Genomic DNA, 25,647 nt, shown 5'->3' on the forward strand with positions numbered 1-25,647 from the left:
ACTTTGTTTGTAGAACTTGAATGTAAACTGCATGATAATGTTATGATAATCTCTTAAATACTGTAACCTTATGCTGCTGGAGACCAAACCATTTTACTAGCGAAGTATTCAGACAGGGATTTACCTTACATATGCATGCAGAGCACTCGATCTCACCAGGTTGGTCCCGATACCCTGGCAATGATCAGCTAAGTTTATGCTACAACGAATTGTGCATATTTTGTTTTGCGGAGACCAAATCTCCTGCATGTAGCCACCGACTAATCTGCGTGGAACATTCCAACAAGATTTTGATACAAATTCCTCAATGATGAATATCGGAAACTAGCATCAGCCTAGCACCTCCAATTGGTGACGAATGGCGAACCACCGGGGAAAAAAAAAAACATATAGGGGAGCAGCTTAAAAGCTCACCAACCACCTCATACAAGATCAGGTGAAAGGAGAAAACCAAAAAAACGAATGAATGGAAAGAACGAATGCAGCAGCTAATTGATCTTCACGCACTTCACCAGGACCTGGGCGAATTTCTCATACATGTGATGCTTCAAGTACTTGTCCTGTACCAATTGCCTCCCCCTTGCTCCCATCTTCTCCCTCGCGGAAGGGTTACTGACCAGGTAGAGCATGTTTTCAGCGAGCACCGGAATTCCTTCACGCCCAATGGGGTGAAGAAGGCCCGTTACTTTGTCTTCTACAATCTCCATAGTGCCTCCTGCGTCTGTTCCTAGCACCTGCCACGAAAAACAATAGTAGATTAAATAGTTAATACAGTGCTTTGGAGCTAACCAGTGTACCTTCCTGCAGTTGGAAATGAAGGAAAGGAAGTTGATACGAAAACACATGATTCAGTTAAAGAAACTAAGCATTGTAGACAGAGATGTAAAACAATGAGGTTTTGTTTGATGATACTGCCAAACACTCTTCATTAATGATCGTTATGTCAAGGCGTCAAGCACGAAAAATTTTCTTCTTGACTTTCTGTGTCCTAAAATGTCTAGTGATAAGAAGAGTACTTCATTATGGATCCAATTAATTGAAATAAATGGAACCGCTTTAATCATTTCACATTCATCAACCTATACAACATGGAGAAAGTGCTTAAACTTCAGATCAACTTGCGCTTCACATATGGATGCTGTTAGTTGTATAATCTATTCTTCTACAACAATATCTACTAGCAGATATTGTTCTCTTTGCTCTCTGTAATTAAGTCGAGATGATAAAAGAGAATTGATATGAAAAATAGGCACTAGAGATGCAAGAAGTGGACAGGTATTTATACCGGAAGGCCAAATGCCATAGCTTCGATGGTCACCCTCCCAAAAGTTTCTCCAATACCCTGTTAATGTAAATAAGTCACATGTTTATCAGTTGAGAATATTCAGTATCGGAATTCGAAATAGAAACATAAAACAGCAAAATACTTAAAATTAGTTTGACAAAAGGTATTTCACCTCCTATAAATTTAAGGCCAACGTGAAGAACAAAACAAAGTTTGTATCTATACTATCTGAGCATCATTGCTTAATTATGTTTATATCAGCTATGCAGTCTTAAGCATGCATAAAAAAGAACTGTGAAATCTCCACAAAACACTACCATAAAATAAGTACTACCAAGTGAAAATACCACTTTAATAGGCAGCAGACAGAAATACATTTGGACCTCTTACTATCAAAGTTGTAATCAGCGAAATCTGCAGAACTTGATCTAAAAATACTGAATAACCAAATTTACCTGCGCATTTATTACATATACATCAGCTGCAGCATAAAGTGGGGCAACATGTGTAGTTGATCGAGTCCACAAAACTAGCTTCGACAAGCTTGGATGTCGAGATATAAAACGCAAAATTAGTTTGACGTAAGGAACTTTATTGCTCTTTGATCCAACAGAACCAATAAGGACTTTAAGAGTTTGCTCTTGCCCATCTTCCCTTTCAGACAATAAGTTTCTATGAGCTCCCTGTGCCACATTCTCCCTAGTGTGGTTGCGCAAGGAAAGAGTATTAACTAACTTTGAATGTTTTCTTTTCTTCTTTTTAGGAGTCACATTAGTACTGTTACTTTGGTCGACATCATTTCCTTGTTTGTTTAACTCTGGTTCTGTGGTTGTTTGGTTCACAGAAGTAACCTGGGTCAACTTTTTCTCTTCAAGCAAATCATCGTACTTAATTTCTTTCAGAGAAACATTATGTTCAGCCACCAAAAGAGCCGATTCAAGAAGTAGACGCTGGCCTTTCCCAGCATTTATGCTACTCAAAGTCATTATGAGTACGTTGTTATCAGCTAAACCCATCTCTTTCCTAACTGCCTTTCTTAGAAGATTCCTCTTCTCCAGCATCTTCTCAACACTGAATGCTGGAGTATTCAAGGAACATGGAATGCCTGCTACAAAGGCCAGTTCATCGTTCACGGAAAGAGGCACTATCATAGGCTGCGAGCTCAACCGAATATGTTCCTCGTCGCACCAGGATAGCCACTGTTTAGATTGAGACGCGGATAAGAAAGCAAGCATCTTCACACGGTTAAGCAGATGCTTTGATCTGTCAAAGTATTCTTGTCGATTCTCCATGATCCACCAAAGTATTCGATTTGATGCAGATGGGAAATGCAGTAGATATTGCTCTGCAGCAATAAAAATCATTTACTAATGTTGTAAAAGAAAATAGTTGTCTAAACAAGGAGATTCCAATAAGTCGGGTCCATCCTCAAGGAAAGTAACATTCCCTGAGTCCTAACTCAAAAGGATGGTTAGATTTCAAAAAAAAAGAGAAAATTGTGAAGGAAAGAGTTTGTATTGTCATGGTGAAAGCAGACGTCCTTCATAAAACACACAAACACTAAGAGCTTGTTTGATTCACCTATTTTAGACTATGGAATCGGAATGAGATTTATTGATTCCAATAGTTGTTGTTTGTTTTACAAGATTTGGATTTCGATTCCCATTCCACTTTGGAATAGGAATGATCCAATCCATTTATGGCCCAATCTAACTTTGAATTCCTGATTGGCCCATTCCAAAGTAAGTCACTCAAAGCCTTCTTTCACAAACACCTTTCCTTCCTCTCCCATCGTCACTCTCCTCTCTCTTAACCAAAACTCTCTCTCAAAACCTATATGTCCATTCAGATTAACATTCCAATAAAGAACCAAACATTTTTGGATAATTTGTCAATCCATTTTCCATTCCAATGCAATCCAATTCCATTTTCCATTCATATTCCAATCAAAAACCAAGCATGCCCTAACCGTTCTACTCTTTTACATTTAAGGTTTTTGGTTAGCACTGGATGGGGGTAAAAGCTGGCATTATACTTAGGATGAGTTCTCAGTTTGGAACCAAATTTATACTTGGTAAAGGTGTTGGTACATTGCAAAAGACATGCTTAGTATTCTAACTTCAAATTATCTACTAGCAGAATCAAAAAATATATACATACATCAAAACAGACAACTCACTGAACAAAAAATATGGACAACCATGGTGGTAGTAATAGCAGGCAGTATCCAAGTTTCACAAAATGGGGAATAGAAGCAAGAATACTCACCAAGCCAGGATGAGCAGACAGCTGATCCTGCTATAACTAGGTCAGCTTTCATGGCAGTCTTAAAGCTAAAATCAGCCCTGTCTCTAAGCACTTTGATTCCTCTATTATCAAGCTCTTCCATTAACCCACCCTTCCTGCTAAGAACCACTGCAGAAACAGTTCCTCCACAACTCAAAATCTCCGTTGCCAATTCCATCATTGAAAGAGGTGCTCCGGTCATTGAAAGTTCGTGAAAAACCAACACAAACGATCGAGACCAAACAATTCGGGCAAATTCTCCTTTTCTGTTGCAGGTACCTTTCCTCTTGTTGGCATTCCAACCTAATATAGCATCCTCCGTCTTATCAAATGGGCCCACGATTAAACCATACGAAGTATTCCGTTTGGGTACCATTCCATCTTCCGTCTCACTGGTTATATTCTCAGTAACAACTTTTTTCGCTTTCCCTGGCGCCTTTCTTCTGCGTTCTGATGTTTTGCGTTTCTTCTTAGGTGCATTTTGACGGGCTGGACCCTGTCCATCTTGCTTCCCCAAACTAACACCGAAGTTACTTGAATCGGCGTCTTTTTTCCCATCTGCAATGACAGGTTCCTTCGTTGCAGAAGAGATAGTAGCATTCGCACTGAATGAAGCTGTACCAATTATCTTATCTTCCTCTAACTTAGCACTACCAGTCTCACTCTTGTAACCTACAAACTCCGCCTTCCTGTGGTCACTGTGAGCCCATTTTGATTGCACATGAAAGCCCACGTAGGCCCATAAGGCGATAAGACTCAGCCACAAAACCACACGGTTGCTTCGAAGCCATTGCAACCTGCCAAATACACCTTTGGATTCCCTCCGTGGCGTCCTGCTAGAATTCAGCCTCCGGTACGAAGGAGAGAATCGACTACTAGATCTCCCAGAAAGAGTGGACTTCAAGTTTCCAGATGTCCGTACGGGCATCTGCCTCAATAACTTTCCATTTAAGCCGCTATCTTCCATCTCCAACCCTTTACCGCAGCCTAATCATGTTAAGACTAGTGTTAACCAAGATTAACAATATACCCACTCACTCTTCACTACAAGTAATCTTAAGACCATTAAAAGAACCCTAAGTCCAGTGAACCAAGGATCCCTTACATCAATGCTGTTGAGATCTGAGCACACATCAACCTACTATCTACAGATCCACCGATTCACTCAACAAAAACTCAAATCTCCACTTCTTGAACTACACGATACCAAAATTTATCGAGAGAAACCTAAAATCTCGACGAAAAAAGCCCTAATCTCCAAATTAGCTTCTCAAGCTACGATTTACTTGAGATTCACATCAATGTCGACGCAATCAAGATGAAATCAACACAATTACACAAACTAATGCTAAATCACTTGATATTCGCAAATCTAACAAGACGCTGCGAGATCAAACCGGAGCAATGTCGAAGCACCAATCAGCGGATCCACAAGCAGAGCTCGCCCCAACTTTGAGAATCGCCGGCACTCCAAGAGCCGAAATCCGAGATCGAGATCGAGATCGAGATCCAAAGGGAGAGGAGCTAGGGTTTCGAAGCATACACCTCGGTGCGAGGAAGAGGTTTTTGAATCCGCGTGAATCCCTTCGCGAAAACTATAGAAAAGAAAGGGGGAGTGGATAGAGACGGGAAGGAAGAGAGGGGTTGTCTTTGGACTTTCTACTTCCGGTTTAAATATTTCTCCGTGGGTGAAAGCTTTTTCGTGGGAAGAGTACCCAGTCTCCTGCACGTGCCGATCACGTGAGCATCAGCCCAAGAGGCTGAGCTGGTGTTTAATAATTAATCACAATAATTACTATAATCGCTTTATTTACAGTTTTGCCCCGTAAACGTGTCAAAGTTCACGATCAGCTGCAGTTGGTGCTACAGTAAACAGTGTTCTCGCGTATTATAGTACGCAACGTATCAATTTGTGTCTGACCCACCGTGTGTTTTCACACTCTCCTAGAATTGCTAGAATCATGAGAAAGAAGATACAATAGTTCAACAGTTTTCTGAAATTGGGGGATGAAACAAATTGCATCAATAGTTTCTAAGCACGTAGGTGTCGTTTAGTTTAGATTTCATTTCCAAATTTTGTGTTTAGTAGTTGACATTTTGAACTTTCCAGTATTTTACCTTAATAATTACAGCTTTCACGTAAGTTCTTCCATCTAATCATTCATTCTATCTTTAATTCACAGGCCTTTTGTCTTTTTTTGAGTTTTGCTGGTGTGAGTCGGTTGTTGTTTTAGTTATTTTCATGTCGTTTCGTATCTGTAGCTGGAACGTTCGAGGGCTCAACGACCCTCACAAACGTAGTGCCGTTAAGGCAGTCGTGTCGAGTCTTTGTAATACTGTAGTGTGTCTCCAGGAGTCAAAAGTTTCGTTTGTGTCTGGATCCTTTCTTAGTAGTTTCGGAGGACCTTGTTTGAATAAATGTGTTTTTATCGACGCTGTGGGCGCTTCTGGAGGTATTATCACAGGTTGGAGCTCCCGTTTCTTCTCCTACCTTGAAGTCATCGTGAGGACCTACTCCATTACTACTCTCCTGCATTCCAACTCGTGCGGGGCTAAATTCTATCTGACTAACGTCTATGGACCCACCTCATGGGATGGCAAGAAAGAATTTTTTGCTGAATTATCCCATCTCAAGGAGCTTTGTGTGGGCAAGTGGATTATCTGCGGTGACTTCAATTGTACAAGAAGTCAAGAGGAACAAAGGGGTAAACGATGGAGTAGAAAAGCCACGGACTTATTCAACGGGCTGATCAACGATCTTGTTATGATTGATCCACCGATGACTAATCAAGCCTTCACTTGGTCAAATATGCAGGACACCCCAACCTTAGAGAGACTTGATCGGTTCCTTCTGTCAACCGATTGGGACAGGGAATTTTCCCTTTCTAAGGTTGAAGCGCTTCCTAGAATTACTTCGGACCATTGCCCTATCGTATTAACGACTGGGGTAAGTGTAAGGGGGAGGAACAAGATTTTTCGATTCGAGGAAGCGTGGTTGAAGCACGAAGATTTCATAAAGAAAGTGCCGGTGTGGTGGAGGGAGGGGTCACCAGGCAACCAAGGGAAATCGGCGATTTTATTGTTCACCGCAAAATTGAGACATTGCCGCGTGAGGATCAAAGAATGGTGCACTAATGTATTCTACAGCATTAGAAAAGCTAACACAAGCCTTTTGTCCGTCTCATATTTTTGCATCATGCTTTAATATTTTAGTAAATAAAGATTATTACGAATGGATGCAATCTAGATTACAAGAATGAGATCATCGATTCTTGGATGATAAAATATATAATTTATAAAAAAAAAAAAAATGCTAATCAGTAGAGTTAGAATGCTATTAATAATATATTAATAATTTTTACAATTTATTTTTATATTATTAGATTATTACTAGTCCACCTATCATCACTAAATTCTAAGCCTCTAATGATTAAAAAATAGATAGATAGTAAATATTATTTCTATATTATTAATAGTATTCTAGATCTACTTATATACTAACAATATTTTTCAAAATACATTTCAAGTTGATCCAGCAAAAAAAATAGTATACAAGAGCCATGGATTTATTGGTACAGTTCTCACTATCTGTTACAGTGGAAAAAGTCAAGAATACACTAGTTATATTGCTGATGTGGCGTTTTCAACAAATTAGATTATTTATTTTAGATTTATCCGCCTCATCATGATTATTAGAAAAAATATTTTTATTATACTTTTATCTTAAATAAAGAGATGTGAATAGTTGATTATTGATAATGTGGTATAACTGTGATAGAATAGACTTCCTCGTTACAGTGAGTTTTCAATGTATACTATATTTCTCCTATTTCCATATACATCACTAGAGTCCATGCAATTGCACAATATCAAAAAATAAAAGAAAAAAGGTCCATTAATTTTTTAGAAAAAGATAGCAGTTATTTGTTTTATTCGTTCGGAACGTAAATTCTGCTACTAATGTTGAGACAATAAAATCTTCAAATGAGTCAAACAGCTACAAAAGAAAAAAAAAAAAAAGAAAAAAAAAAAGAGAATTAAAACAAAAGAGAGAAAAAAATAGCAGTCTTTCCTCAAAAAGCATGTCCTCTGGAGCTGCAAAATCCAAGCACATTTTTTTGTCATTCCAGAAATTTATCTAATAGCCACTGAGGCGTCGAAGCATATAGACAAACTGGTTAAAAAAAGGTTGATCTGTGAACCAATAGTGTGTTCTATAGAATCGAAACAGACGAGAGTACCTGCTCGTGGAGTGGGTCAGGGTAACCAATTGCGGTCGGCGATCTGGTCCACAAAAGCCCGAAGGTTCCGCTGGGAGGACCCTCCTTCCCCGATGGCCTCCCGGGCCTTCTCCTTCCACATCTGCGCCCTCCTCCTCATCTGCGCCCCTCTCTCCGCCTCCCCCATCACCACCTCCAGGCACCTCCTCAGCTCCTCCCCCTCCAGCAGGCCCTCGCCGTTGATCTCCCCCCTCACCCCCATCCCCCACTCCTNCTAATATCAAAAAAAAAAAAAAAAAAAAAAGAAAAAAGGAAGGTATTAAATTGATTGTAACTAATTGCGGTTGGCGATCTGGTTCACAAAAGCCCGCAGGTTCCGCTGGGAGGATCCTCCGTCCCCGATAGCCTCCCGGGCCTTGTCCTTCCACATCTGCGCCCTCCTCCTTATCTCCGCCCCTCTCTCCCCCTCCCCCATCACCACCTCCAGGCACCTCCTCAGCTCCTCCCCCTCCAGCAGGCCCTCGCCGTTGATCTCCCCCCTCACCCCCATCCCCCACTCCTCCGCCATCAGCCACGCGTTCGTCCCCTGATCCGTCCACTGGGGCACGCACACCGTGGGCACCCCCGCCGCCACGCTCTCCACCGTCGAGTTCCATCCGCAGTGCGTCACGAAGCACCCAACCGCGGCGTGGTTCAAAACCCTAATCTGGGAGCACCACTCCACCACCATCCCCTTCTGATCCGGCTCCTCCGGCTCGATCGACTCCGCCTCCTTGTTGTCCTTCCGCACCACCCACAGGTACGGCCTCCCGCTCTCCTTCAAGCCCTTGCGTATCTCCTCCATTTGCCGCTTCTTCACCACGGACATGCTCCCGAAGGACACGTACACCACCGACCCCTCCGCCTTCCCATCGAGCCACTCCATGTAACGCTTCTCGTCGGGGGCGAAGAGGTCCTTGGACTCCGCGGCGCCCTCTAGGGCTGCTAGGGACGGGATCACGGGCCCGATCGCGATTAGGTTTAGGTCGTCGACGGATTTGAGCGCGGTGCGCTCCAGCGCGTCGAAGGTGTTCACCAAAACGGTCGGCTTAACCCCCGTGGGGTGGGCTCCGTCCTCGCCGCGCTCGATTGCGTCGAGCGTTTCCCTGAACTCGTCGAGGAAGGCCGCGTAGGGATCGTCCTCGGACGTGGTGGCGAGGAAGGAGGGGAGGTCTCGGATTCTGAGGGGAGAGAGCCCCGGCAGGGTCACGGTGTGCGCGGGGGCGCCGGCGTTGGCGGCGGCTGCGAAGGCGGCGACGGCGCCGCCGTAGCCGTGGAAGTAGTGGTAGTAGACGGCGAGCGCGGTGGCGGGTTGGATCCAGCAGAGCACCGCGGGGACGCCGTGGGCCCGCGCCACGTCGGCGACCCACGGCAGCAGGATTGTGTACAGGACGCAGGTCACGCGCTCGTCGCGCGCCGAGAGGCGGTCGAGCACCGCGGAGAGGGTCCTCGGCCCCACCTGCTTGATACGCAACGTCGGGCTGTTGGCGGCGGTATCTTTGTTGTTGTTGCGTTTGATGCCGTCGTCGTAGGGAATGTAGGAGAGGAGGCCGTCGGAGAACTCTTGATCGTGGGAGGAGAGGGAGGGGAACATGCGGCGGTGTGCGGAGATGCCGGTGGAGAAGGTGACGCGGGCGCCGGTGGTGCGGGCGAGGCGCCGCGCCAGGTGTTGGGACGGGTTGATATGGCCTTGTGCCGGGTAGGTCACCACCAGGAAATGCTGCTGCTGCCGACGAAGCTGCTCCATATCTACAACTGCCGAAGACAAAAAAATGGATATATATATATGAATTCAACAAAAGAGAGAGAGAGAGAGGTTGAGCTTAGTATTTCTCTTCTCGTACATCTACAGCGGGTGAGGAGGGGAAGGGTGACGTCAACGGTGAGAAGGGGCTCTTTTCTCTCTCTCTCCCTCTCTCTCTCTCTCTCTCTTCTTCTTTTTTTTTCCCTTTTCGCCCCTAATTAAGAACAAAAGTTAGATAAAATGCAGCATACATACATGTTAAGAGGAAGGATACTTAGCTAGCTATATCTAGGAGGTGGTTGAGAGTAGTTTAAAGGCGTGTGGGTCTAAGCTCACGGAGGGCGGCGGAGACGGAGAGTCGGCGGCGTCGGGAGAGTCGGGGTGTGGTGGGGTCGCTTTGTTTGTTTGTAGAAGGGGCCCCAGAGACACATTGGTGACGTTGGCGGTGACGCTAAGATAAAATAGGAGAAAGAAATCCTGTGGGCTGCTGACGTCTCTAGTCTTATTTGAAAAAATATTATTACTCTAACCTTCAATAATTTCTAATCTAATCTCTTTGAAACTAACTAAAAAAAAATTTAATGTAAAATATTTTATTTATTGGTAATTATGGGCTCTCACCTTTCCCCCTCTTCTTTTTTTCTTTTTCTTTTTTATTAATAACTTGGAGTTCATAAGAGTAGGAAGAGAGAGAGAGAGAGGAGGCGATGGGCGGGAGGGCGCAGCTGCCAGGAGGGAAGAGCACGAGAAATTCTACACTACCATATTTATATCATATTATCAATAACAAGCCAATCATATTTCTTTTTTTTAATAAAAATATAATAAATATATATTTTTACAATCATGATGAAATATATATCTCTAAAAGAAGACATTTGATTAATTTGTTATGTTACGTCACTAATATATCCGTTGTATTTTAGAATTTTTCGAAGAGCACAAGGGAGGCCCGTTGGTGGGAGAGATAGAAAGAGAGGAAGAGAGAGAGAGCTCAGTTAGGAGTTGCCGGGTGGAGGGAGGGAGGGAGAGAGAGAGATGGGGTGGGAAGGAGAGAGATTTTTTTTTTTTTTTTCTTTGGAGTTGCAAGGGATGATACTCATGCAGATCGGAGCCAAGCAAAGATAGATGTTTCCACATGAAGAGATAATGAATATTTTAAGAACCTTCCACGCTAGATGGATGATTGTTTGAGCACCCACGGTTAAGAAACTATTTTCCGTGATTTAAGTTTTCATAAAATTTGGTTTCTTTTCTTTTCACATAATGTAAAGTATAATTTTTTTATTTTTATTGGAGAGAGAAAGGTAATAATTGTTTCGCTCATTTTCTATTAGAATTATTTAGGGCCCTTAGTCCTAAAATAATTAACTCCATATTTATATACACTCCAAAGAGCAAGGTTATTAGCTCTTTATCTTTTACAGACCAACCACATATTATTTTTAGAGAAAACTTCAAATACCCCCTTGTGGTTTTGTACTTTCCCACTTAGTATTCTGTGATTTAAAGTGTATCAAGTTAGTATCATGTGGTTTCGCACTTTTTTATTTTAGTACCCTATGGTTTCAAGTGTATAAGTTAGTACCTTATGATTTTATTTTTATATCAAGTTAATATCTTGTGGTTTCAATTTTCTCTTTTTATTATCCATTTCAGGACATATAATTTAATAAAATATTAAACTATAGATACTAAAGTGAGAAAGTGCGAAACCACAGGGTATTAACTTGATACACTTGAAACCACAGGGTACTAAAGTGAGAAAGTGCGAAACTACATAATACTAACTTGATACACTTTAAATTATAGGATATTAAAGTAAAAAAATACGAAACTACAAGGGGTATTTGAAGTTTCCTCTTATTTTTATATTTTAAATTTATGTGTTGTAGTTGCGGCCCGTTTCTACTCTCTCTCGTTACTTTCGAAGTGCAGGGTTATGAGCTCATTATCTTTTGAGGCCAACTAGACCACATTTTTTTTTTTCTTTATTTCAAATTTATGCGTTAGATTTGGCGTCGGTTTCAACACTCTCTCTCTCTCTCTCTCTCTCTCTCTCTCTCTCTCATCACACATTACAATCATCTAACAAAAATACAACAGATGTGTCATCTCAATCTTCATTCTAAGGGCTCCGAGGCCATTGCAATCCGCCGAATACGAAAAATTCTAGAATGCAACGGATATATAGGTGACGTGGCGTAATAAGCCAATCAAATATTTTTTTTAAATATATATGTCTCATCATGATTATAAAAAAATATTTTTATTATATTTTTGTTTGAAGAGAAGAAATGTGATTGGCTTGTTATTAATGATGTGGTGCAAGTATGACAGTGCAGAATTCCTCGCCAAATACACCTTTAGATATTGTTTAGTTAGGAAATAAGCTATTTTAAGCTATTTCTGGAATAGATATAATTTTTAAAATGAACAAAAATAAAATTAATTTTGCGTTGAAATTAAAATTTTTTTTTTTTCCGGAAAAAAAAAACATATAATAGTTAGATTGGAATTCTAAAAATAAGAATAATTATAATTTTAATATAATAATATTTTATTTAATTAATTAATATAAAATATTAATTAAATAACATTTTATTTTATTTTATTTACTAATTAATCATGAGTATTGCTAAATAATCCTAAATATTAATTAATAAATTAATTAGTAATTAATAATGTAAATAATCACAAGTAATTTAATAAATTAATAAATAAATTAGTTAATAACAATCAGATAGTTAAACTAGTTAAAAAATTAACTAATTAATCAATATAAATACTGATTATTAAATAAGTACACTAAATAATTAATTATTTAGTTAGCAAATTAATTAAAATAATAAATTAATTACTCAAATAGTAAATTAAAATATTTATTAGAGTAATAAATTAAGCAATTAATTATTTATCTAGTTGATTAGTAAATGATGAATTAATATATATATAATACATTAATTAAATAATATTTTTTTATTAATTTAGCAGAAGTATAAAAAGAGGAACTGTTGTTTTCCTATTTGGATGGAACAATAATTCCACCCTATTAACGAATTATCCTAAATAAATAATTAATTGGCGAATTTTTTTATATTTGTAAATTAAGAAAAATAAGATTTTTATTCTTCTTATTGTCCTCTTTATTCTTTGAATCAGTCAATGCCTTAGATTCCCTTCGCGGCGTACCGCTAGAATTGAGCCTCCGGTACGAAGGAGGGAATCGAATACTAGATCTCCCCGAAAGAGTGGACTTCAAGTTTCACCTCCAACCCTTAATTACCGCAGCCTAATCACGTTACGAGTTACGACTAGTGTTAACCGATCGAGATTAACAATATATACTCACTCACTCTTTACGACAAGTCAACTTAATTATTAAGACCAGTAAAAGAAACCTAGTCCAGTGAACCAAGAATTCCTTTGCATCAATGCTGCTGAGATCTGAGCACGCATCAATGTCAACGCAATCAAGATGAAATATTCGACACAAACTGATGCTAAATCACTTCACATTCGCAAATCTAATAAGATGCTGAGAGATCAAACCGTAGCAATGCCGAAGCACCGATCAGCGGATCCACACGAAGAGCTCGCCCCAACTGCGAGAATCGCCGCCACTCCAAGCGCCCAAAATCCGAGATCGAGATCGAGATCAAAAGGGAGAGGAGCTAGGGTTTCGAAGCATACACCTCCGTGAGTGAGAGAGAGGAAGAGGGTTTTGAATCCGCGTGAATCCCTTCGCGAAAACTATAAGAAAAGAAGGGGGGAGAGGGTAGAGACGGGCGGGGGAGAAGGAACAGTGGGGTGACTATGGACTTTCCACGTATATATTTCTCCGTGGCCGGGTGAAAGCTTTTTCGTGGGAAGAGTACCCCCAGTCTCCAGCACGTGCCGATCACGTGAGCGGCGGCCGAAGAGGCTGAGCTGGTGTTTAATTATTAATCACAATAATTACTGTAATCGTTTTATTTACAGTTTTGCACCCGTGAACGTGCCAACGTTCTCGATCAGCTGCAGTTGGTGCTACAGCAAACGGTGTTCTCGCGTATTATTATAGTAGGCAACGTGCCAATTTTGTGTGTGTCACGGCCATGTGTTTTCACAGCTGGAATTGTCAGACTCGTGAGAAAAATACACTGGTTCAACAGTTTACTGAGATACAGGGATGAAATAAATTGCACCGGTAATTTCTAAATACTTCCTTTGGTTCGGATATAAACAATAACTAGCTATTACAGAAATAAATATAAGTATGGAGATAAAAAAAAATAGCGTTTGGATAAAAATTAGGTTGTTCCCGGAGATAAAAAAAAAAATAACGTTTGAATAGATAATATGGAATAAAAAAAATAGTGAATAGTTATTATATATAGAAAATGAAGGTGTTGGTGGGAATAGTTATACTAGCTTATTTCAGATATCCTAGAATTACTATTTTCGGATAAAAAATTTACATTTGGGCATAAAGGGAGGGATAAGGAGTTATCCCTCCCCTTGTCCCCGATCCAAACGCTACCTAAGTATCTAGGTGAAGTTAAGTTTTAGTTCTTCTTCCGAACGTCTGTGTTTACCGGTTGAGATTATGAGCTTTCGAGTATTTAGCTTAATTTTTGTCTTAGAAAAAATAATTACTGTTTTCACGTAGTTCGCCCACCAAAACATTCATTATCTTTAATTCATAAGTCCTCTGTCGGTTTCATATTTTTGTACGATAATCTAATAGTTTAGCAAAGAAAGATTATTAGGTGAGAATGCAAGCTAAATTATAGAATGAAATCATCAATTCTTGGATGATAAAATATAAAATTTACATAAAAAAATAGAATGTACTGACTAGTTGAATTAGTATATTATTAATAGTATATTAATAGTTTTTGCTATTTATTTTTTCATCCTTGGATCATTAATATTGCATCTATCACCACTAAATTCTAAATATTCAATAGTTAAAAAATAGATAATAAAAATTATTTTTATATTATCACTAGTATTCGAACTCTACTAATATACCAACAGCATTTTTCCAAATGTAGACCCAACAAAGAAAATAGTACACTAGAGTCTAGAGAGCCATGCATGGATTTATTAGTACAGTTTCCACTACCCGTTACAGTGAGAGATCAATTTATATTTCTCGCACTTTTCGTATGCATCACTAGCAATTCAATCACACAATATCAAAAATATCAAAAAAAAAAAAAAAAAAAAAAGAAAAAAGGAAGGTATTAAATTGATTGTAACTAATTGCGGTTGGCGATCTGGTTCACAAAAGCCCGCAGGTTCCGCTGGGAGGATCCTCCGTCCCCGATAGCCTCCCGGGCCTTGTCCTTCCACATCTGCGCCCTCCTCCTTATCTCCGCCCCTCTCTCCCCCTCCCCCATCACCACCTCCAGGCACCTCCTCAGCTCCTCCCCCTCCAGCAGGCCCTCGCCGTTGATCTCCCCCCTCACCCCCATCCCCCACTCCTCCGCCATCAGCCACGCGTTCGTCCCCTGATCCGTCCACTGGGGCACGCACACCGTGGGCACCCCCGCCGCCACGCTCTCCACCGTCGAGTTCCATCCGCAGTGCGTCACGAAGCACCCCACCGCGGCGTGGTTCAAAACCCTAACCTGGGAGCACCACTCCACCACCATCCCCTTCTGATCCGGCTCCTCCGGCTCGATCGACTCCGCCTCCTTGTTGTCCTTCCGCACCACCCACAGGTACGGTCTCCCGCTCTCCTTCAAGCCCTTGCGCATCTCCTCCATTTGCCGCTTCTTCACCATGGACATGCTCCCGAAGGACACGTACACCACCGACCCCTCCGCCTTCCCATCGAGCCACTCCATGTAATGCTTCTCGTCGGGGGCGAAGAGGTCCTTGGACTCCGCGGCGCCGCCCTCTAGGGCTGCTAGGGACGGGATCACGGGTCCGACCGCGATTAGGTTTAGGTCCTCGACGGATTTGAGCGCGTTGGGCTCCAGCGCGTCGAAGGTGTTCACCAAAACGGTCGTCTTACCCCCAGCGGCGTCGGCTCCGTCGTCGCCACGCTCGATCGCATCGAACGTTTCCCTGAAGTCGTCGAGGACGGCCGCGTAGGGATCGTCCTCGGACGTGGTGGCGAGGAAGGAGGGGAGGTCGCGGATTCTGAGGGGCGCGAGCCCCGGCAGGGTCACGGTGTGGGCAGGATCGCTGGCGTGGGCCGCGGCGGCGGCGGCGACGACGCCGTCGTAGCCGTGGAAGTAGTGGTAGTAGATGGCGAGCACGGTGGCGGGTTGGATCCAGCAGAGCACCGCGGGGACGCCGTGGGCCCGCGCCACGTCGGCGACCCACGGCAGCAGGATCGTGTACACGACGCACGTCACCCGCTCGTCGCGCGCCGAGAGGCGGTCGAGCACCGCGGAGAGGGTCCTCGTCCCAACCTGCTTGAGACGCAACATCGGGTTGTCGGCGGCGGCATCTTTGTTGTTGTTGCTGCTGCTGCGTTTGATGCCGTCGTCGGAGCCGTCGGAGTAGGGAATGTAGGAGAGGAGGCCGTCGGAGAACTCTTGGTCGGGGGAAGAGAGGGAGGGGAACATGCGGCGGTGTGCGGAGACGGCGGTGGAGAAGGTGACGCGGGCGCCGGTGGAACGGGCGAGGCGCCGCGCCAGGTGTTGGGACGGGTTGATATGGCCTTGTGCCGGGTAGGTCACCACCAGGAAATGCTGCTGCTGCCGACGTAGCTGCTCCATATATGCAACTAACTAAGCCGAAAAAATGGAATGGCTCTCTTAATTATATATTTATGAATTCAACAACAGAGAGAGAGAGAGGTTGAGCTTAGTATTTCTCTTCTCGTTCTTATATAGGGGGTGAGGAGGGAGAGGGTGACGTCAGCGGTGAGAAGATGCTCTTCTCTTTTTTCTTTTTTTTTTCTTTTTTTTTTTCTTTTCCCTCCCGTGGGAACAAAATTTAGATTAAATGTAGTATGCATACATGTTGAGAGTAAGGTTATCTAGCTAGCTATCTCTAGGTGGCTGAGAGTAGTTTAAAGGCGTGTGGGTCTAAGCCACCAGAGTGCGGCAGAGACGTAGCGTCCGTGGAGTCGGGATGTGGTGGGGTTGCTTTGTTTGCTTGGAGAAGTGGCCGTGAGACAAATTGGTGACGTTTGCAGTGACGCTAGACAAATTTTATAAAAGAATCCAGAAAAAAATCCTAGAAAAAATTATTGGCTGCATCTGAATCTGGTTTTATATATTATAGGGCGTTAACACAAGGAGTGAAAATGAAAATATAATTACTATGGTTGTTGGAGTGGTGTTAAATTTATCTATTAATCTTTGAGTGAACCGACGCAGCTGATGTAGGCTGGTTAATTAATTTTCTTACGTGTTTATTAAACTACATGAACACCAGATGATGATAAACTATTGCATGGTATATTAATAAATGTACTTTACATTTATCCTCTGTTATGATTTGCATGTTTTTCCTTGCCTTGATAAGTATAAGAATAAATTAACAATTTTTTAGACATGTAAATCACTTTCTTTGTTTGCAACTTATGTACGGCAAGTTTTATTTATTGGTTAGCGTAATAATGCAAGCTAAGTTCAATTTTTCACATAGCCTGATCATCTCATAAAACTAGAAAGAGGAGTTCAGGTAATTAGGAGAATTGTTTGGCTTTTAAAGTTTAGACAGAAAGCGACTTTGCGTCTCACACATCATCAGTCCAATATAAGTCACTATCACTTGAAGGGTGTTAGTACTCCACGTAATTGCAGAAGAGGAGGTCTATGAATTCTTGATTATTAGAGAAGATTCTAGAGACTCTTTTACGAACCGTCCACTCCTTCTGTCCTTTGGAGGTTTGGTTAATTAATTACGAGTTCGAGGTTTATTAGTCCCCGGATGTTCTACTAGTGTGAAAATGTTCTGATATATTGAGGGTGTCCGGGTAAAATTTTGTCGCGAAGTTCACGTGCATGGTGTTGGAAAAAATTCAATAATTTTTCAATTACTATTATTATTATTATTTTTAATTAATGTGTTTTAGTGCCCCACGTGCGCGGACGTTACGCACTCGAGCTAAAATGAGTAATTCTACATACATTTCATTATTAACATGTGCAATCAAAATAATGTGTGATATGCAGATTAAAACCAATGCAATTAGCTCTTCATTTGGCGAAACAAGTATCCAACGTAAAAAAAAAAATAAAAATCAAGTTAAGCATATCTTACCGACCGTCCCTAAAGCAAGTGGCAAAGGACTGGGTGATTGGTACCCGAGGTCCTAAGTTCGAATCCTAATTGAATCACATTTTCAGTTAAGTTTATTTTTAAATAAAATAGATGAAGTGGGTAATGTGCTACCTATCTCTCAAAAAAGAAAAAAAAAAAAAAAAAAAAAAAAAAAAAAAAGAGTTAAGCATGTCCTCAACTTACATCATAATAAATCAAACAAGAATATAAGAAGTAATAGAAAAAAAAAAAGAAAAGAAAGAAAAAACAACCTGAGCAGGATAACTGATGCACTTCAACGCTTCCACCCCCATTGGTAGGGCCAATGGTGTTAGTGATGCTTGGGCTAGCTCCAATAGCTCACCAATGGAGCGCTCCCATTAGAGCTCTTCGGCCACAGCCTCGTCACTGATCCATCCAGCAACATCAACAATTAAACTTAGAAACCCTAATTGCTCCAGCAAATCTCCCATGAACGCTTACATATAAACGACCACACGAAACACACCACGCTCTGTGCGAAATTTCGGAAGGGGAAGTAATCGAAGCGCTTCTTATCCGCCCCAAATCGCTTCGTCGATCTAATTACAACACGAATGCCCATTTAGAAACCCTAGTTTCTCCAACGCACGAACAATTGGAGGAGGGATTAAGGGAGAAGGAGAGAGCTCACATGGTCTCCTGAACAACGCGTTGGACTTTGTACGCTGACCAGATCCCCGCGACGCAGAACGAGGGCACCAAAACGCGCTTCGCCCCGTCGCTGCGATCCTCCATTGCAAAGCGCTTCTATCGGAAGCGCTTTCTCGCCTATTTCGAGGGATTCTTCTAGTGATTTCTAGAATTGCAGTAGAAGCAGTAGTAAACAGAGAGAGAGAGAGAGAGAGAGAGAGAGAGGGAGAGAGGGAGGGGACGGATCTGAGAAGAGTGGAGGTTAGAGTCATTACAGGGAGGCTTCTATGAAGAGCGCGGGGGAAAGAAACCGTCGTGGAGAATACACGTGGCGAAGCGCTATTCGTAGTTGCTTGGAGAGAATTGGTTTGGGCCGGAAAAGTTGAAGCCCATAACAAGCCCAATTTGAGCCGAAAATGGCCCATATATTTAAAGTTTTGGTTCAGGGCCTACAAAGGCCCACAATGATAGCCTCTTGGGATTTTTTTTTTCTATTACTCTTTTTCCAAAAATTGAGTTTTTTTTTTTTCTTTTTCTTTTTTGGAGTTAAAACCAGTAAAAATTGTCAAATGGTGAGAAACCCCCTCAACTAAAGGTAGTTTATAATAGACCGCTCGACTACTTTCGATCGAAATGATCTATAAATTAGGGGTCTCCATATTTTAAGTTAGATGAGCATCTAAGAATATAAAAGCTGGCCACATATAAGCTTTATCATTCTTTGCTTGAGTTTGCTTTTTTCCCTTCTTTTGTTTTGGCTTCTTCCATAAGCCTCACTTTTGGCTGAGAACTTAGGCATCATAATTGCAGTCTACTAAGTCTACATGAGATGAGTATTCTATAGAAGTAAGTATCTTATGGAAAGGAGAGTTGTATCAATAATTACATTCTTTTGCTGATTATTCTCTTTCTTTCCTCTCTCTCTCTCTCTCTCTAGCTTTTTGATGAAACCAAATGATTGATCAGTTCCTTCATTGCCAAGTCTTGTGATCAAGTTGCATTTTCAGGTGATCCACATGATCTTCTTCATTGTAGTACAAAAGATTATAACCTGCTACTAGATTACAAAATTAATTGTAAAGTTAAAAATTACCAAATAAATGTTGATATCGATTTTGGATTTCCTCTATTGGTTCTATGCACATATCTTGGGCCTTTATTAAGTGACGAAATTGCAGATTACGAGAAAGTTTGATGGGCTTCTAGTACGGAAAAGAAGAAGCTTTTGGCGCTCTCACTTCGAGCTTGCGAAGCAAAGGTGTTTTGGAGTGTGATGGAAATAAATGTTTAGGCCTGTCGAACATTTTTACTTTAACAACATTTTATTTATGGAACCGACCGTCCCTAGAGCAAGTGGCAAAGGGCTTGGTGGTTAATATCCGAGACCCAAGTTCGAATTCTAGTTGATTCACATTTCTAGCTAAGTTTATTTTTAAATGAAGTAAACGAAGCGGGTAGCGAGCTACCTATCTCTCTCAAAAAAAAAAAAAAAAACATTTTATTTATGGAGGCCACTGAATAAAGTTCACAGTAAGTAGTCATATTGGATCAATGTGTGTGCATTGACTTTGATCAGTAAATATAAAAATCCAAATGTATATATGAAAATTTTTATATTCTTAAGTCTATTCTTAGTATGACTATATGTTATTTTACGTTGGAAACACATTTAGTTACATTGATAATCTTATCGTTAGATATATGTATATTGTTTCAGCCGATAAAAACCCAGTTAATATCCTACTCTAAACCTGTATTAGGGGGAAAAGAAAGGGGATATGAAAATGGTTTCGAGTCCAAATTGGATCGAATCCATTTTTAAACCAATGCACAGTCACAGGATGGGATGAAGCACTTATTGGTGTTGGTGATATTTGTGCATCATCTTGTACTTACAATTCTGCCGAGCTGGTCTAAGAGTCGCCCTTTATCTGTAGGTTGCCTGCACTCTGCGAGACATGGAAGGGAATCAAATTTAATTTCGCATTTAAATCCATTAAATTTGCTGGGGCCTCACCACTTCTTGGGGTGGTGGCCCTTAATGCTGTACTCGCGGGAACTTACGATTCAATTAAAACCATCCATTATCTGCAAAAGGATTGGTTTAATACTTACGAACACGTACATTTTCGCGCATGGTAAATATCTGATACACCATACATACTTCGAAAAGAAATTAGTTAACAAAAGAGGGAAATGTTAGGGCCTTTTATAGGAAAAAAACCAACAAGAAGACCTAGGGGGCGCTTTTGGTGCTCTCAACTATGCATCATCTCCAAAATTCAACCTCTTCTTCTAATTGTACATACCACGTGGCCTCATCACCATGTGCATTTGTTCGTTGAGGGGGCCGCACCGAACATAGTTTCAAATGTAGGGATGAGGAAAGTGGGGAGGCCACCATGGAGCAAGAGCACCTACCAAAGCCTCTGTATATGATAAGATATATCTCTACATGTGTAGGACTCGCGATAAAAGAGGGGGAAATTAAATCGAACGCAAATAAAACGTCAACGGTAGCGTCATCCTGTTACTAACACATTAACACAGATCCACGGTTCATAAATTGACAATGTGAATAGTAAAAACCCTTTTAAAAAAAAAAAAAAAAATTTAAGAGAATGCAAAGTAAAATAGAGTATTAATTAAAGTTTTCCAACACGAGAGATCGCGATCCAACTCCAACCAATGAGTGAGCCCCAGTATTTATATTTAAACAGATCCCACATGTTACCTATTCAAAGCCTTACGAAACCAGCCATTAACATCAAGGGCATTTTTTTCACCGGAGATTACGGCGGAAGAGGAGGAATGGTTTCGACTCCTACAGCATTAAAAATTAATTGGAAAAGGATGGGCTAGTCGCCTAGTCGACCCTCTTTTTCAAATGATGTCCATTCTAAAAAGAATTATACAAAGGATCTTCATTTTAAAAATACGTTGGAATATATATAAATGCAAAATGGGTCCACGAGTACCAGTTCCTCAGTACACACTTTGCCACCGAAAGAAGATGATTAAGGAGGATTGAATAGCCAATCACTCTTTTCTAGTTAAAAAGGAAAGGTAAGATATCTTATCTTATCTCTCAAGCTTCAACTGCTCCTTTTTCCATGTTAAGAAGAACCAACAAATCTCCAAGCCAATGCTTAAGATTAGATATGGTCGATATAATAGAAAATAACAAGGCAAATCTTAGCTAGATGATCATCCTAGCAGCAAATTGTAGATATTCCTCGCCGAACAACATAACACAGTGTGAAGATCATTCTTTGCACAAATATAGAATAAAATGGCTTATTATCGGCAGGAACGAGGAATTATTGAAGGAATTGTTTATGAATGCAAAGATTTGTTACCTTTGAGTCTCTTAATCGCACTATCAATCTAAAAGGCCACATGATGCTTGAAAAGCTTCAACCAGAGATTAGATGTTAGTAGAATTAGGCAGAGAACAATACAGCAATATATCGGAATCAGCTGCTCAGACGGATTCATAAGAAATTGACACTAGAAAAAAAGATCTTCAAGACTATGAATGTTGCCAATAAGTACTCTGCAGCTAAAATTAATGCAAGCTCAGCATTACAAGATGAGTTAAATGAGTAAAATTACAATCACACAAGAAGCATGTCAATAATAGAAAGGAAGAGCGCAAAGAACCGACAGATCAAGCAGCGAGATACAGAGTTTCAAGAATCCATAAGTTATAATATAAGAAGAATTCAAAAGAAATACCCAAAAAAAGAGGTGTAATAGAAAAGGAAATACCACATTTGGATCATCTACTTATCCCCTGAATCTCATGTTTTCTCTATACATTCATTTCCCTGCACCTACTCTCTCTCTCTCTTTCATTCTCTTAACTTTGTCACTCTTCAGCAATTTATTCACAAACTCAAATATCCATAATCCAAATTAAATATGGAAAATTATCCTCCCTCATCCCACTCCTTTCCCTTCCTTCTCCGTGTCCTTTTCATCACCGTGATGAAAATATTGCACCTTTTGACGAAATCCCAATTCAAATATACTTGTAAGCTCCACTCAATCGTTTTCAACGTAAACAACCATCATCCCGATCAGACGGGAAAGGCAACTAAACAAACGGACGACCGGAGAATCGAAGGGAGAAGAAGTGCGATAGGAAGCCAACAATTTGATTTTTGATGTGTTTATCTTTTATCTTTTTTCTTTTTTTTTTATCCAGAAGAGGGAATGGTAGGAGAAGGATGAGAAGGACAATTCTCAAAAGAATCAATAGAAAGGAGGCGGAGGCGGCGAGGCGTATGGGATTGCGATAACAGGCGGAAGCGGACCTTCGTATACAGGAGCCGGCGGAGGTGGGTGTGGAGATAGATATTGGTAAGGTGGCGGCGGAGGTGAAGGGGATGGCGGAGGCTTATGGTGAACTGGGGGCGGCGGCGGTGGGGGTTCTATACAGGGAGGAGGAGAAGGTGGTGGGGGTGGCTCGATACACGGAGGAGGAGGCGGAGGAGAATGGGGCGGCGAAGGGGGCGGAGGAGATGAGTAGTGGTAAATTGGAGGCGGCGGAGAATGGGGAGGGGGAGGTGGAGAATAGTGATGTGGTGGCGGCGGCGGAGACGGGTAGGTCGGCGGAGGAGAGTAATGGGGGCCAGGAGGCGGCGGAGGCGGAGAGTGAAGCGGAGGCGGGGGAGGCGGCGAGTGGACGCAGTAGATAGGGGGAGGTGGCGGGGATGGCGACGGAGGAGGCGGAAGACGGAGGGGCGGGATGGCGGTGGCGGAGACAGAGGCGGAGAGGAGGGGGCGGAGGCGGCGGAGGCGGCGACGGTGGCGGCGGCGGAGGGAGCTGGGGGACGAAGGGCTTGCACCGGAACGCGGCGCAGTCGACCGGGTGGCTGAGGAACGAGGCGCACTGCCTGGGCGTCCTCTGCGCCGGCCTGTAGGCGAGGCAGTTCCGGCGATCGTCGTGGGCCGGAACCCTGAGGCACTGGGGCGGCTCCCCGGTGAAGAAGTTGTAGGCGTAGGTGAAGTTCTGCAGGTGCGGCAGGTCGCAGACGGCCTCCGGGATCTGGCCGGACAGCAGGTTGTGCGCGACGTCGAGCTGCTCCAGGCTGACCATGCCGGCGATGGCCTCCGGGAGCGGGCCCAGGAGCTGGTTGAAGCTGACGTCGAAGACGGTGAGCTCCCGGAGGAGGCCGATCTCCGGGGGGAGGCAGGATCGGAGGCCGTTGTTGAGGAGGATGATCTCGTTCAGGGTCCCGGACATGTTGCCGAGGCTGGCGGGGAGGCAGCCGCGGAAGCGGTTGCCGGCGAGGACGATGACGGACACGGGGGAGTTGCCGAGGTTGTCGGGGATGTCGAAGGCGAAGCGGTTGTGGTTGATGAAGATGGCGTCGAGGGGCCTGTCGAAGAGGGCGCTGGGCACGGAGCCCTCGAACTCGTTGAAGCGCAGGTCGAGGAACTTGAGGGACGGGAGGCGGAGGACCACGTCGGGGAACCGCCCGGCGAAGCGGTTGTTGCTGAGGTCGAGCTCGTAGAGGAGGCCGAGGCGGTCGAACCGGTGGGGCACCGTGCCGCAGAAGCGGTTGGAGTTGATGTGGAAGAGGGCGAGGTCGGCGAGGAGGCCCAGCTCCTCCGGCAGGTACCCGGCGATGTCGCCGTGGTTGAGGTCGATCCCGCCGACGACGGTGAGGGAGGGGTCGGTGGGGAGCGGGGCGCAGAACACGCCCGTGTAGTTGCACACATCCGGGCCCACCCAGTCGCCGGTGAGGTTGTGGGGGTCCGACAGGATGGCCAGCTTCCACGCCTGGAGCGCAATGTAGGCGTCGCGGAGCCGCGGGTTGGGGAAGGAGTAGGACGGGTCCACGATCACGCGCTCGCCGCGGTCGCCGTGCTCGTCGAGGTAGTAGAGCAGCTGCCGCCGCCGGATCTGCGCCGCCTCCGCCGCGCTCAGCCCATGGCTCGCGAACCCCTCCTCCGCCGCCGCCGCCGCCGCCGAGAACGATAGGGCAGCGAGGACGACGAGTACAAGGAGCGGTGGTGAGCTCTTCTTCTTCATCTCATCTCCCTCCTCGCTAGGGCTTGTTGCTGTGGATGAGAGGAGATGAGGAAAGAGAGAGAGAGAGAGACAGAGAGAGAGAAAGGGAATGTAGGGTAGAGAGAGAGAGAGAGAGAGAGAGAGAGAGAGAGAGAGAGAGAGAGAGAGGACGAGGATGAGGAGGAGGAGAGAGAGCGAGGGTGGGGGTGGGGTTAAGAGGCTATTGTGTTTGCAAGGGGTGGGTTTTGGGGGTGAGCGAAGGGAAACATCGAGGACAGCTATAACACAGCTCAAAGCCCACCCACAATGAAAGCGTTTTCTAGAGAGAGAATGTGTTTTGGACACAGAGAGAGAGCGAGAGAGAGAGGATTACGAGCAAGTTCCCCCTAATAATCCCTATAAGCGGTGGTACTTAAACGAGTTAATGAGGCTCTCTAGGATATATGCGAGTAATCCGTTCCGTTCGGTTCCGTTCCGTCCCGTTGTGCCGCTCCGCGGCTCGCGATTTATGGTCACCGTCGTTGCAATTTATTACAGCTTTAACCATCTCTCCCTCTGGCCCTCCCTCTGCTTTTAGTTTGAAAGAAAGAGTGCGCTGATATGCATGTATGCTCACTCGCCGTGAGCTTAAGATACGTATTAATAGAATTTATGCTTTTTAGCACTACTAAAGTGGAAGAGAAAAAGTCTAATTTAATTTTTATAACAATATATTTTATGCTTTTTAGACTTAATAAAGTGAAAGAAAAAAGAGCTGAAATAACTAAAAATAGCTTGATTTCTATAGCAATTAAAATCTCAAACATTGGAATAACAAAAGAAAATTAAATACTACTATAAATTCTTCAAATAATATAGATATATGTTGGCACATATCATATATAATAATACCAAAACTTTTGAGGAGATTACGGAAATAAATAATTCAAAAATATTTATTCTTTTGTCAACGTGTCAACTATTTATCAAATCAATATATTAATTAAAGACCCTAAATACTTTTCAATTAAAATAAAATAATATTAAGATAGCAGCGTTAATATATTATTACTATCAAATTGTTACATTATTATATTAATATATTTACAATATTTTCAACTCCTTAGAATTGAGATTGCAATGCTAAACATAATTTTTTTTAATAAAAAATGTTACAAAATATTAC

General features: G+C 42.7%; 3 protein-coding genes, 2 long non-coding RNA genes and 1 pseudogene across 5 annotated transcripts; 1 reads left to right on the top strand and 5 right to left on the bottom strand.

The window, feature by feature from the left end:
• On the bottom strand, positions 78–5,241 carry LOC109716494. The gene is made up of 5 exons (XM_020241973.1): positions 4,969–5,241; positions 3,554–4,558; positions 1,741–2,630; positions 1,286–1,342; positions 78–734 (listed from the first exon to the last, which is right to left on the bottom strand). The coding sequence occupies exons 2-5, from the start codon at positions 4,536–4,538 to the stop codon at positions 489–491; spliced, it is 2,178 nt and encodes a 725-aa protein (XP_020097562.1). The 5' UTR covers positions 4,539–4,558; positions 4,969–5,241; the 3' UTR covers positions 78–488.
• LOC109716826 lies at positions 7,370–8,056 on the bottom strand. The gene is made up of 2 exons (XR_002218058.1): positions 7,813–8,056; positions 7,370–7,666 (listed from the first exon to the last, which is right to left on the bottom strand). It is a non-coding gene; the product is annotated as an uncharacterized LOC109716826 (long non-coding RNA).
• On the bottom strand, positions 8,086–10,161 carry LOC109716825 (cyanidin 3-O-rutinoside 5-O-glucosyltransferase-like). Its single transcript, XM_020242410.1, has 2 exons — positions 9,675–10,161; positions 8,086–9,585 (listed from the first exon to the last, which is right to left on the bottom strand). Exon 2 carries the CDS (start codon positions 9,575–9,577, stop codon positions 8,126–8,128), a length of 1,452 nt encoding a protein of 483 aa, XP_020097999.1. The 5' UTR covers positions 9,578–9,585; positions 9,675–10,161; the 3' UTR covers positions 8,086–8,125.
• Positions 14,609–16,541, bottom strand: LOC109716868 (cyanidin 3-O-rutinoside 5-O-glucosyltransferase-like). The gene has a single exon (XM_020242470.1). It carries the CDS (start codon positions 16,291–16,293, stop codon positions 14,821–14,823), a length of 1,473 nt encoding a protein of 490 aa, XP_020098059.1. The 5' UTR covers positions 16,294–16,541; the 3' UTR covers positions 14,609–14,820.
• Positions 18,725–20,074, top strand: LOC109716869. The gene is made up of 2 exons (XR_002218067.1): positions 18,725–19,467; positions 19,639–20,074. It is a non-coding gene; the product is annotated as an uncharacterized LOC109716869 (long non-coding RNA).
• Positions 22,002–25,002, bottom strand: LOC109716867 (annotated as a pseudogene).

The sequence above is a fragment of the Ananas comosus genome, linkage group 10 (genome assembly GCF_001540865.1).
Source record: "Ananas comosus cultivar F153 linkage group 10, ASM154086v1, whole genome shotgun sequence".
Classification (NCBI taxonomy): Eukaryota; Viridiplantae; Streptophyta; class Magnoliopsida; order Poales; family Bromeliaceae; genus Ananas; species Ananas comosus.

Excerpts from the sequence above, each read along its gene's own strand:
- LOC109716868 (XM_020242470.1), bottom strand. The coding sequence starts at position 16,293 with ATGGAGCAGCTACGTCGGCAGCAGCAGCATTTCCTGGTGGTGACCTAC.
- LOC109716825 (XM_020242410.1), bottom strand. The coding sequence starts at position 9,577 with ATGGAGCAGCTTCGTCGGCAGCAGCAGCATTTCCTGGTGGTGACCTAC.
- LOC109716494 (XM_020241973.1), bottom strand. The coding sequence starts at position 4,538 with ATGGAAGATAGCGGCTTAAATGGAAAGTTATTGAGGCAGATGCCCGTA. Across the intron at positions 1,343-1,740 it reads TATATGTAATAAATGCGCAG|GGTATTGGAGAAACTTTTGG; the intron begins GTAAATTTGGTT and ends TTACATTAACAG. Across the intron at positions 735-1,285 it reads CTATGGCATTTGGCCTTCCG|GTGCTAGGAACAGACGCAGG; the intron begins GTATAAATACCT and ends TTTTCGTGGCAG.